The sequence below is a fragment of the Dendrobium catenatum genome, unplaced genomic scaffold (assembly GCF_001605985.2).
Source record: "Dendrobium catenatum unplaced genomic scaffold, ASM160598v2 original_scaffold_161204, whole genome shotgun sequence".
Lineage (NCBI taxonomy): Eukaryota > Viridiplantae > Streptophyta > Magnoliopsida > Asparagales > Orchidaceae > Dendrobium > Dendrobium catenatum.
This window is the reverse complement of record NW_021479630.1, coordinates 87,047-99,471: the sequence shown is the minus strand read 5'-3', so window position 1 is coordinate 99,471 and position 12,425 is coordinate 87,047. Positions and strand designations below refer to the sequence as shown.

At 37.2% G+C, this 12,425-nt stretch overlaps 1 protein-coding gene across 2 annotated transcripts in view; it reads left to right on the top strand.

The window, feature by feature from the left end:
• Positions 1–12,425, top strand: part of LOC110092967 (5'-3' exoribonuclease 4) — a 62,045-nt gene that overhangs the window by 38,066 nt on the left and 11,554 nt on the right. For both annotated transcript variants that reach the window (XM_020817689.2, XM_028692287.1), the window contains 2 exons: positions 10,737–10,811; positions 10,915–11,072. In XM_020817689.2, the coding sequence (XP_020673348.1) occupies positions 10,737–10,811; positions 10,915–11,072 (233 nt within the window). The remainder of the gene's footprint in view (positions 1–10,736; positions 10,812–10,914; positions 11,073–12,425) is intronic.

Here is a 12,425-nt window from a genome sequence, read left to right as displayed (position 1 = left end):
AGCCCGATCCTTCTATATGGATAGATAGGAGTCAACATGGCTCGAATTATCAAACAGATTTACTCTCAAAGCATCGATTAAAATATCCGTTTTATATGTTCATTTAAGACCTTCAAGGTCGATGACAAAAGAAATTCATAAACAAAGGCATAAAGCCTACGAAACTCAATCTTCTATCGATAGCTCGATAGAGTCGACAAGGTTTAATCCTCAAATGGTAATGACCCCAAACACTCCGATGACGGTCATGTTGAATGTAGATCTTAATTAGATGTGTTAATTTCAAATATTTCAAATACCTCCCAAATACCCGCAAAAGTTCAAAAATCCAAAATCCAAAAAATATTTAAAATTTGAAGTTCAGCCATCAATCACTTAAAGTAAAATCTACCCACCCTCCATAGCAGTTTGCCGGGATGGACAAATAGAAATTTACTTCAGCTCATATTGAGCTTATGCCTAGTCGAAAATACTATTAGTATCCATTCTCAAATAATCTCTTGTCAGTAAGGATGTGGTACGTGTCCTCTGACAGACAGTTTTGTCGCCAAATGGTACCACAAGATAAATGGTTATGACCCAGGGCCCTCTGAACCAAGTAGTTTTGCCGCCAAATGACACCACTAAATTATGGTTATGGTCAGAGCCAATACGTTCCTTAGTGCCATCAAATCATTGAGATATGAATTAATAGGATATGATTGATATGGTTTAAAGCCCTGTGTCAGCTAAGGTGGATTCAAATTTGTCCCCTTAGACAAACACTCACCCAAGTCTACAAGGTACCCTTGGACGAAGCATCCCATGGCTGCCGACAAGGATCCTTTTGTCAGGTTGGGTCGACTACCTATTTTGACAAAGTAGACTAGGGATCACAATGGCTCGGGACGACGGAACCATGAGATCTTGATCGGGTCCACTCATTCACCATCCACTTTAAGTGCAAGATGGTGAAATCTTCAATTTTAAATATCAATCTTTACAATCATTTAAGCCCATGCTGCTATTATATGACAGATAACACATTTTCTACGCATCTGATTGATGACTAGCCTTAATCGAAGGTTCTCTCTCGTGCTCGAGAGGGGTAATTAACTATAGGGGCTTGCGCCTATAGGAAACCAAAACTCATATCATAAAGTCCTCACAAAATGAGGGCGAAATCTTGGGGTAGTGTCTTATCTACAAACCCATCTTCATTCCCAAAATTTACCTTGGAACTTAATCCATTAAAACTCCCCCGAATAGCAAAGCAGTGGGGGAGGTAAGGGCCAAATTGTCGGAGCCCACAGTTTGACTCTAGTTCGAACTCGAACTCTCCTTGGAGTTGATGAGCTGAGCTGAGTTAGTCCAAACTCGAGCTTGGCTCGACTCATTTACACCCATAGCTTTAAGTGCAAGTCTTCTTTCACCACATGCGCAAGTACCATTCTACTTATAGTTCATTTCGCCACTATAGATGATTTTTTTTGCGCTTGTTGCTTTATAGGCTGGTCCCTCTTGGATTGGTCCATTCGGTTTGGGCTAGCTCAGGTGCTTCAATAGGCGGAGGCCTGCTGAACCAAAGTTCCAAATGCTCCCCCCCCCCCTTGGGGTGGGGTCCACTGCCTAAGAAAGAGAGAGAGAGAGGGTTTCTTACCCTTGAGTTATTTTTTTGTTTTCTTTAAATTGAAGTTTTGTATTAGGGTTAGGGCATTTGGAGTATTGTTGAATTTTTATTTGGGTGCTTGGCATTCTTGGCTCTAGCGGCGTCTAGAGAATTTGGAGAGATAGACCCTCCTCTTGAATAGAGGGTCAAGTGTATCTTGTTATTTTTCTTCCACTTTCATCGTTTCCTACAATAAAACTAATGTTTTTTTCCTGATTTTGTGGAAGATTTGTGGTGAGTTCTCGTTGTTGTTTTTTTCAATTCACGTGATTCTTCAATTATTTTCTATCAAATTGGTATCAGAACAGTTTTTCAGACTGTTTTTTTGTTGTTTTGATGATTTCCTGAAGCAGATTTTGATTCCAAACTATGGGTTTTTGCTATTTTTGAGGTCAAAATTCAGATTTTTGAGTCTAACAAAGATTCGGGTATTGATGGCGGCCAAGAAGGTGTATGCTTTGGAAGAATGTCTTGAGGGGGAGATGTGTCAAATCAAAGCGACGGTGGAGGATAGACTTTCTTCCATAGAAGGCAAGTTTTTGGATCATCAGAAGTTGGTTAAGAAGATATGGGATCATCAAAACCAAATAGCGGCATCAAAGGAAATAGAGCCGGTAGGGAGAAATATGAATTTTGAAATTTGTAGGGATGAAAATGATGTGAAGATTATAGAGGGAGAGGGGAGTAGACCCCATATGGAATATTTACATGTGGAGGAGAGAGGTGGAAGGTATGAGGAGAGGCTTGTGTATGTGGGGTATAAGCAAAGGGGTGCTGATTGGGAAATAGAGGGGGATTACAGCTAGAGAGGTGCTAATTTTGAAGGGAGGGGTGAAATTGAAGAAGGGTTTGGGTATGAATGTGGAAGGAAGGATCAGGATACTTGGGGAAGGGGAAATTATGGAGGAATCAAGGGAAATAGGGGAGATCAAAAGGTACATAAACTAAAGATGTTCATTTTTGAAGGGGAGGATGCACATGAGGGATTTATAATGTAGAAAGATACTTTGCCATCAATAGTTGACGGAGGAGGATGCACATGAGGGATTTATAAGGTAGAAAGATACTTTGCCATCAATAGTTGACGGAGGAGAGGAAATTGACGATAGCTTGCCAATGTTTGAAAGGGAAGGCTTGGCTTGGAATCAATGGAGAGACATGAGGGGGCCCATATAGAGTTGGAGTGATGGGAACAAAAAGAAACACAAACAAGTGCTCTAAAACAAGTTGGAGAACATTAAACACTTTAGGAAAAAAGAAACTTTCAAAGACACATAGCAAAGAAACAAATAAACTACTTTCAACTTCAAAAAAAAAAAAAAAAACAACTTTCAACTTCACATAAAAAAACAACTTACAACTTGTAATAAAACTCTAGGCACAACACAACTTATAGAATTTTTTAGATGAAGGACACAAATGGAGTGGATACCATGGAGAGAAGGAGATCAGAAGTCCAAGACGAAGTTTTAGAAGAGAGGAAGTAGAAGAGGATATCTCGCAAGCTATTCAAAACCCACATGTTTCACTTTCCAAAAATCATCACATTTTCACTCTCCTAAAAAACAGTAGCAAACGTCTCATCTAAATATAGGGCAAATGAGCTCAAAAGATACCCAAAGCAGCCGCCCCATACAACCAACCAGAACAGAGGAAAAACCTAAGAGAAAAGGCATGCCAGAACTACAAACCGAGCAACCAGGCCTCCTCAAAAGACCAGCCAGAATCGGAACAGTCAGGAGCCAAACAGACACCAAGAAAGGAGCATGACAGCTCTGGAACCAAGCAACCAATTGCTCAAAAAAAAAAAAAAGCCCCCAATTAGCCATAACACCCCAAACACCAAACATCCAAAGGGCAATCCTATTAAGCTAACTTCAGCCCAACAATAATTACTCAAGGAACCAAGGAAACTAGCAAACCAAAGGAATGGTATGACCCAAGAGCACCTAACCTACTCATGATCTTTGGTTGCCTTCCATCATTGGGTAAACAAAAATAAAACATAAAAAAATACAAACAAATTACAATAGTTTAAAAAAATAAACATAAAATGAAAGCTATTGAATGCATCATGGAGGGAGTTGAAAGAGTGCTTTTTTGAACGTTTTCTAAACAGCTCGCAAGGGGACTCTATGAACAGTTCTTTGCCCTAGTACATGAAAGTTCGGTAGCAGAATACCGCGGGAGATTTGAGTACCTGACAAGTCGACTGGATCAGCTGTCTGAGATTATTCTAGAGGGGAATTTCATGAAGGGGCTCAAAATAGAGATCTAAGCAACAGTGAGTCTCATGAGGCCTCAGACTTGGAAGAGGCTATGGAGCTAGCTCAGTTGGTGGAGAACCAGAAGTTCCAGGAGAGGGAAGCCAGAGGCAACATTTTTGGTGGTTCATATAGGATGACCACCACTTTCTTAGCACCTAAGGGGCCTACATTAGACAACCTTCGTGAGACCCCAAGGGAGAAGCATGTAGGAGAAGGAAGTGGAGGAAATTTCAAAAAGATGACTGCGAAGGAGGTGCAGGAAAGAGGCCAAAGGGAATATGCTTCCGATGTGATGAAAAGTATATCCCAGGGAACTGGTGCAGAGACTGAACTCTTCAAATTGTCACCGTCTGTGTTGACGAGGAAGTTGAGGGAGGTGAGAGTGATATAGGGGTAGAGGAGGAGGACAAGCTACATCTGGATGTGGTAGATGTATCCCTGAACTTAGTGACATGATTCACTCTTAGACATACCATGAAGGTGAAGAGGAAATAGTCGGCCGGGAGGTGGTTGTGTTAATCAACAGTGGAGCAGCTCGAGCTACCCACAATTTCATTTCTAATTAGGTCGTGTATCAATTGGGGGTGAATTTGGTAAATATAGGGAGCTATGGAGTGATGATGAGTACGGGGAAGGTGGAGACGGGCAAGGGCATCTGTACGGGAGTAGTGCTAACCATACAGGGGATTCATGTGAGGGAGGATTTCCTCTCATTGCAGTTAGGCAACACTGATGTCATCCTGGGGATGAAGTGGCTGCAAATCTCGGGGAATGTAATAACTCAAATATGTAAAATAATTTGTTTTTTAAATATGAAAATTATGAAGTAGAGCGCTTTGACGTTGATCTAATGAGTGTTATGGTGCTAGACCATGAACAATATATATATATATATATATATATATATGGCCAGGAAGAAATTGAAAGAGGGGAAGAAGAGAGGAGAGAGAAAAGCCTTTGGATTATATTTGTCAGCCATTATGGTTACAAATTTGTTCTATTCATTGTAATTGAATAAGCTCTTCTCTTTTCAATGATTTTGATTCTATGGATTTTATCTCTCCTAAATCTATCAAAAATACATTATCTCTTGATTTCATAAGATTTTACCGTGCAAGTTTAGATATATTATAAATCTGTGGGGTCGGCTACATGAATCATTTTTTATCCATTGTGTCATGTTAAAAGTTAAATTCTCATTTAAATCTAATATAGAAATGTCATTTCTAATATTTTCAAATCAAGTCTTTTTAGGTCTACCTTTATCTTTCTTAACATAAGTCAATTCTAATACATCTACTTTCCTAACCGGGTCTTTGGAAGGCCGCTATTTTATGTGACCAAACCATCTAAGGAGAGTCTCTCTAATCTTATCTTCAACCGGAGCTACTCCAACCTTTCCACGTATATGCTCCTTTCGTATCCTGTCTCTGAGATAAAGCCACTCATACCTGAGCATCCTCATCTCTGCGAAACTTAACTTAATATTATGCTTATCTTTTAATGGCCAAAATTCTGCACCATAAACATTGCAGATCTAACCACCATTTTTTAGAATTTTCCTTTAAGTTTGAGGAGGATTTTTCTATCACACAACAAGCCTGACGCATTCCTCCACTTCAACCATCCAACTTGAATTCTACTAATAATATCCCCATCTATTTCACCATCACTTTGAGCAATAGACCCAAGATATTTAAAACGTGTATTCTTATTAATGACTTGATCACCCAAAATCACAATTCCCTCACAAGAACTATTATTACTAAAATTACACTTCATATATTCAGTTTTGGATCTACTCAAACAAAAGCCTTTAGACTCTTAAGGCTGACCTCCATAATTCAAGTTTACCTTCAACTCCCTCTCTTGTCTTATCAACAAGAAGAATATCATAAGCAAAAAAGCATAAAATCACTGATTTGAATGACCTAAACTAAATATAACAAACAATTCCAAACTCACAGATATCTAATAAATTAATCAATGTCAGTGAGTAGAATCATCTCTAAAATTTTTCATTCATTCAACTTTCAAGCTTCTAATATGCATGGGAGTTTATCTGCATACCATCAAACTGTCATTATATACATACCTTAATGGCTTAATGCGCTTTATGTATTACATCAAAACATAGGATTGTTGATTTAAATAATGATTTCACTCAGTTTCAACCTTATCTTTAACTCTACCTAAAACAACATCCATATAATATTTAATGCGCTATAATGTTCAATGTCATAAACAACTTTAATGCACGGTTCAAATATAAAAGAAAAAGAAATGGCATGATATACAAACCATATATTTGATATGGAAATAAATTTTTGAGCATATATTTATCTTTTGCATTAAGTATAATCAATATGAAGATAAATTAATTGAAAAATAATATGATATAAGAATAAGTGAGGTAATCTTACTGAAGGAAATCTTCATGGAAATGTTAAATGTACAAATAATCTATGCATTATATTTGTCTAGTGTACACGTATTAACATACTATATATTTTTAAATAAACTTTATTTCTTAGCATGAAATATCTTATTTTATCTTAGAATATGTCATGTATTGTCTAGGTTTATCGATTATCATGAGAGGATTATATCAGACCAACACCAAATATCATAGGGTAGAAAACCTAGGTAGAATTCTACATCATAAAGTTGAAAGAAACCTAAGTGTAAGTGTGTAACCCAACATTATTGTTATTGAACTACATGAGGAACCTTGCACCTTAAAAATGACTCATCTTTGTTGTCGTACATGTAAGGTTATTATAGGCATATCATTGTCCTATCCTACATAACATGAATTTTTCTTAGCATCATTTCATTTTCATTGTTATGCATTTAAATGCATACAGCGTTCATTTAAAACAACTTAATCAATTATGAGCATCAATATGTAAATTAGAAGTGCTAGTAGTCATACTACTTTTAAAATGCATATTTTTATAAATATAAAAATACACGTAATACTTCAAACTTTTGATTGGATATTTTAAAATTGACACTTGATCATTAATTTGTAGGATACAAACATGCACCTTGTGATATGAAAGACTTCTAATGCATTTCTTACATACAAATTTAAATCAACATAAATTTACTTGCAAGAGACAAAGAAATATGCTAAATGAATTAAAAATAGAGCATCTTATCCAGCAGACGGTTGGAAATAGGACAAGCCTCATTGCAGCGATCACTGAAAACCTTGTCCTACTGTAAACGATTTAAGTAATGCAAAATTTTTAATTTATCACATTCCCCAGCTTACAGATTAAATCTAAATTAAAATTTTCTTGAAATATTCTTTTTCACATACAAGCATTGTAGTCTTCCATAATAATCATGATAAAAGGAGGTGAACCGTCCATGGTTGCTTTTTCTACCATTACCAAAATTTATTTAACAATTCTTAAAAATACAAGATACGGGTACGTCGCAAACACGGCATTATAATTTATAAATCATACATAAAAATTAAGAAAGCAATCAAAGCATAATATTTGAATGTGATATAGAAGTTCAAAGACAAACCACTCAAGAAAAAATAAGCATTGTAGCTTACAAAAAAAAGCATTCTTCTATCTTACAAAAAAAAAAAGAAAGAAAGTAACATCATTTATAGCATTGTAGCTTATAATATCAAAATAAAAATAAGCATTAAATATCTAGTACAACAACAAAAACATAAACATAAATTGTCTATCACATGAAGTTTCAACTATTCAATAGAAGGAATGATATGATTAGCTTCTTGAGTGGTTTGTCTTTGAACTTCTATATCATCTTCAATAAATATCATAGCTTCTAATTCAGGCTCGTCAAGTGAAAGATTAGCAATTTCTAATATTCTCATATCATCAAGAGACTCAAATCCATCTCGAAAATGAGAGAACCTCGCTCGCAGTCGTAGAAGTAAATATGACAGGGTTTTTTTTTTCGTTTTTTTTTTTCAATGGACACGCGTATCGAATACGTGTGACCTTTTGAAATTAAATAGTATTTTAATTGGATACGGCAAAGCCGTTGATGAGGACATTGATCAGAGGTTCAAACATGTGTATCGCCGGAAGCATCGCAGATCGACGGCCACGATTCAAAGTTTATATTTTTAATTATTTATGCATTTTATTTTCTTTGAGTCTTCCTATTGTACCCCTATTATGAGTTGAGTCATCTTGTAGCCCAATTTAGTCTTTGTTCCTTCTTTTATGATGAGACCTATATATAGGTCAATTTTATTGTAATGAGGGGATGATTATTTTGAATGAAATTTTATTGTTTGTCTTCTTCTTCATCTTGTGTGTGCACTGGAGAGAAGAGAGAGAGCCAAAGGTAAGGGTGAGCACAATACCCACCAGTCATTGGAAGAGTCTGTGACTCGTGGTCTACTTCCTCCATCTCCATTCATCTTTTCTTCCCCCACCCGCCGGCCCAAACTTTCCCCCAAGCCGCCGGCCACATATCCTTCCCACCTAACCCCTCGACTACCTTCCTACCACCCTTAGATCCTTGTTACCACGCCCTCACCCAATCCACCCACCGGCCAAGAGCTCATACCCACCGGCCAAGTCCCTCTCTCCGAGCTCCACCGCCGGCCATCCATTAAAATCCTCCCCTTATGATGATTTCAATCATTTTAACCCCATGCCAAAATTAGCTCCAAGAGAAAGGAAAGAAATTATCACAATTTGAATTTTGAAATTCAAATTTCAAAAACTTTCCTTATTTGACAATCCTAATACTTAAATCCAAATCGTTTTGAATTCAAATTCAAAAGGATTTCATAATAAACTTTCCTAAATCCTAAGTGCTGATTTGGAAACTCATAATTTGCTCCCACACTCTCCCCCTCTCTCTACATGCCACCGGCCATGCTAGGGTGGAATCCCCTTTAATGCTCCTTCAATGCAATCAATACACTTGATTCCAAAATTCAAATTCAAATTAAACTCCCTCCAAATTTACTCAAATCTGAAATTAAATTCAAATTTTGATTAAATCTCTTAAACACTCCATCCAAACCTAATCTCCCCAAACCCTAGCCCTCTTCCCCCTTGAAACCGCCGGCCCCTCTCCCTCCTTCTCCCGCCGCCCATCTCCCTCCCCACCGTCATCTCTCTCACTTCTCATACTATGATGAATGGACGATCCCGAAGTTGATAGTGGACTTGTACTCGACGCCTACGGAGACATCCACATCGTTCAATCACCCTTCTTCGACGTCGGATTTGGTTTTGTGACAACACCGTTGAAGATTACTTGAACCGAATCCTCCCCACCCTCATGGATGTCATTGACAACCAATTCTCAGACTACGAGTGGACCATCAACGGCCATCCACCCGAGCCACCTCCGCCTCCGACTACTTCTCCACCACCGTCGACCTTTCCGTGGATTAAGGCTATTGGTGTCGCAACCGTCCTCGTGGCATCGTTGGGTGTGCTGCAGACTTTCTCCCGCTAAAGCCTAGTAGTCGAGTGATCATTCCCCAAGGTGAAAACTCTCATTATTAAATCGTGGATTGTTGATTAAAAGCTTTTAGTATTGCTACTATCTTTGTTTATCTATGAGATTTGGTTAATCTACATGTACTCCTTCGTCTAAACAAGTGGAAAACTAAGATTCTTTAATGAATTTGCTTGTTATTACAATAAGTTATTGATTTGGATTACATTGCCAATTATTCTTAAATTTCTTAATAAGCTCCTGTGCATTTGGTTTCACATCAACCGTATACGACAGTATCAGTGCCATATTGGAGGCGTATCCATTTGTCGGTGTATTAGATACAACATGCCTTCATAAATAGGTGTATCGGTGCAACATAGCTGCTAGATGTAGAGTACATATGCCATCCTGTTTCATCTTTCTACCCTGACTACAAAGCCAGATACAAAGGCTATTAGGTCATGACCAAGAAGCAACGAGTAGAACTGAGCACATTATGATAGGTTCATGGAAAATTATAATCCCCATCTCATGATAGTGCAACGTATCTTTATTATTTTTTTCAACTAAAGACTGAAACTGAATTTCATTTCATGAAGTTGATTTTAGCCACTTTCCAAAAAATGAACTATAAGATTTTTTTTTTTTTGTCGTTTAACTTCACTTGTCATTGTTGCTGCTCACTCCACTCTGATTGCATTGCTGCTGTTCGCCTTCCTATTTCGAGTCTCCTAGGGTTTTGAAACGTGATGAGCAGTTGGCTGCAAAGCTACCTAGTTTGTTTTGATGTTGGTAAAACTTGAGGCTATGAGCACTTGATAGATGTAATTTAAATTTAAAGTTTACGTACTTTTTTATTCATTTTCATTTTAGATCATGCTTTCTTTCCAATCAAGTTGCTTGCTATGGACATTTTTCTTTGGGAGAGCTATTAACATAAAATTCTTTTCATAAATATTTATATATCCATCATAGAGACTATGCATAATGTATGGAAATATTATTATTTATGGAATTGAGCTTTAAACCTCCCATCTTGAAGTTAAGGGTAATACCACTGGGACATGCAGTCAGTGGTATGGAAATACTTTACCATCGTGAATTATCTTCATGATCTTAGATATGTTTGGGTTGGAAGGAAACGACAAATTTAGGGTGCTATAATTTTCCCCTAATGGTTCTCCCTTCCTATTCTTATTTTTTGTCCACCTAGGAAAGAATGACATGAATGATTTGCATTTTATTTTAAGTGATTACCCCCAGTTCTCGTAGATTATTTGATGAAAGATTATTTCCAATGCATATTGTTAGAAATATAGTGGAGCATTTCATTTACCGTTTAACATTTTTATCATGATTAGGCGGTCTGCAAATTACCATTTATTGAAGAATCTCGCCTTCTTGCTGAAATAGAAAAAGTAGAGCACACTTTAACGGTATAATGATGATCTTTTCATCATTTTTTTTATTGACAGTTTTGCTTGTTCACTGGTACTTTTTTAAAATTTTAATTGTTTATCTAATTGTGCATTGCTTTAGGAGGAGGAGAAGCTAAGAAACAGCTGGGCTTTGGATATGCTATTTGTTCATGTTTCACATCCCTTATCTTCAAAATTTCTTTCTTTCATTAGACGGAAAAAGCATCATCCAAAGTTGTCCATGACTAAAGTCAGAAGAAAAATTGATCCAGAATTCAGGTTTGTTTGGGAAAAAGCTTCGATGTGACTTGTTTCTGGTCTCCTAAAGCACATTTTTATCTGAGCTTGAACATTATGGAATATGTCAATTGGAATAACACAGATTTTTTTTATTGAGAATTTTTTTTTATATAAACTAATTGACGTAGGATGTCGTAGTGTTTAGGATTTCTGATATAGATTTATAATGAAAAGCGCAAATTCATACAACATGCACATCTCTTAATTTTCAACAAATAAACTTCACAGGTCGTAACCTTAAATTTTTTATCGATGTTGTTATTTGCGATGAAAATTTAATTACAACAAAATTCAACAAATGATAATTTAATAATTTATTATTAGAATAAGTCTTACAAATTCAGAAATAGGAAATCATATGATGAGGACATCAGTAGAAGATTCCAACGCATCTATCACAGGAGACATCGCAGATCGATGGCCACGATCAGGAGTATTTATTTATGAGTTATTATATGTTATTGAATTAGTATTATTTTCATTATTTCTTTTATTTGACCTTTGTACTCCTATGAGGGAGTTTAGTGAGTTGTAGTCCGGAGGGCATATGTGTCTTTAAGTTTTATTTATTTTTGAGGCCTATATATGACAGTCTTAGTCTTTGTATTGGTTTTTAATGATTGATTAATAAAATTTCTGATTTTCTTCTCTCGAGCTTGTGAGTTCTTGAGTGGTGAAGTCCCAAAGGAGTGGGCAAAGCAATACCCACTAGTCGCGGAGGTGCTTCGGACTCGTGGTCCGACTTTTCCCTCAGTTCAAGCCAACCACCATCCCCTCCCCTTGGTGCCAAGTCGCCGACTAGTCCCTTCCCCACCGCTGGCCTGCTCTCCCACTGGCCCCCTCCATTCTTCCCTTAAACCGAACCCCCATCCTCCACCCAAGCCGCCGGACATCCCACACCACCGGTCTAGCCGCCGTCCTCCACCCTCCAATTGCTAGTTTCCCTCCCTTGTTCTCCCTTAGCCGTCGGCCTACCTTGCCCCAACGTTTGAATTTCAAAACTCAAACTATTTTAATTACCTTCCTAAATTAACCCATTAGCATTTAGGAAAGTACCCTTATTTGAATTCAATTAAATATTTGAATTCTAAATACTTTATATTGTTAAAACCCAATTAGGAAGCTTCCCTAATTAAATCAAATCTGAAATTAAAATTCAAATTTGATTCCAATCCATAATTACTTCCTATGGGGCCCACATGCATTGAACCTAGACATATATTCCCCTCCCCATATGGCCGACCCCCTCTACCTTCCTTTTTCCCTCCCCAATCAACTCCTTAATTCAAATTAAATACTCCCTAAACCCTCCTAAACCGTCGGCCCCCTTGA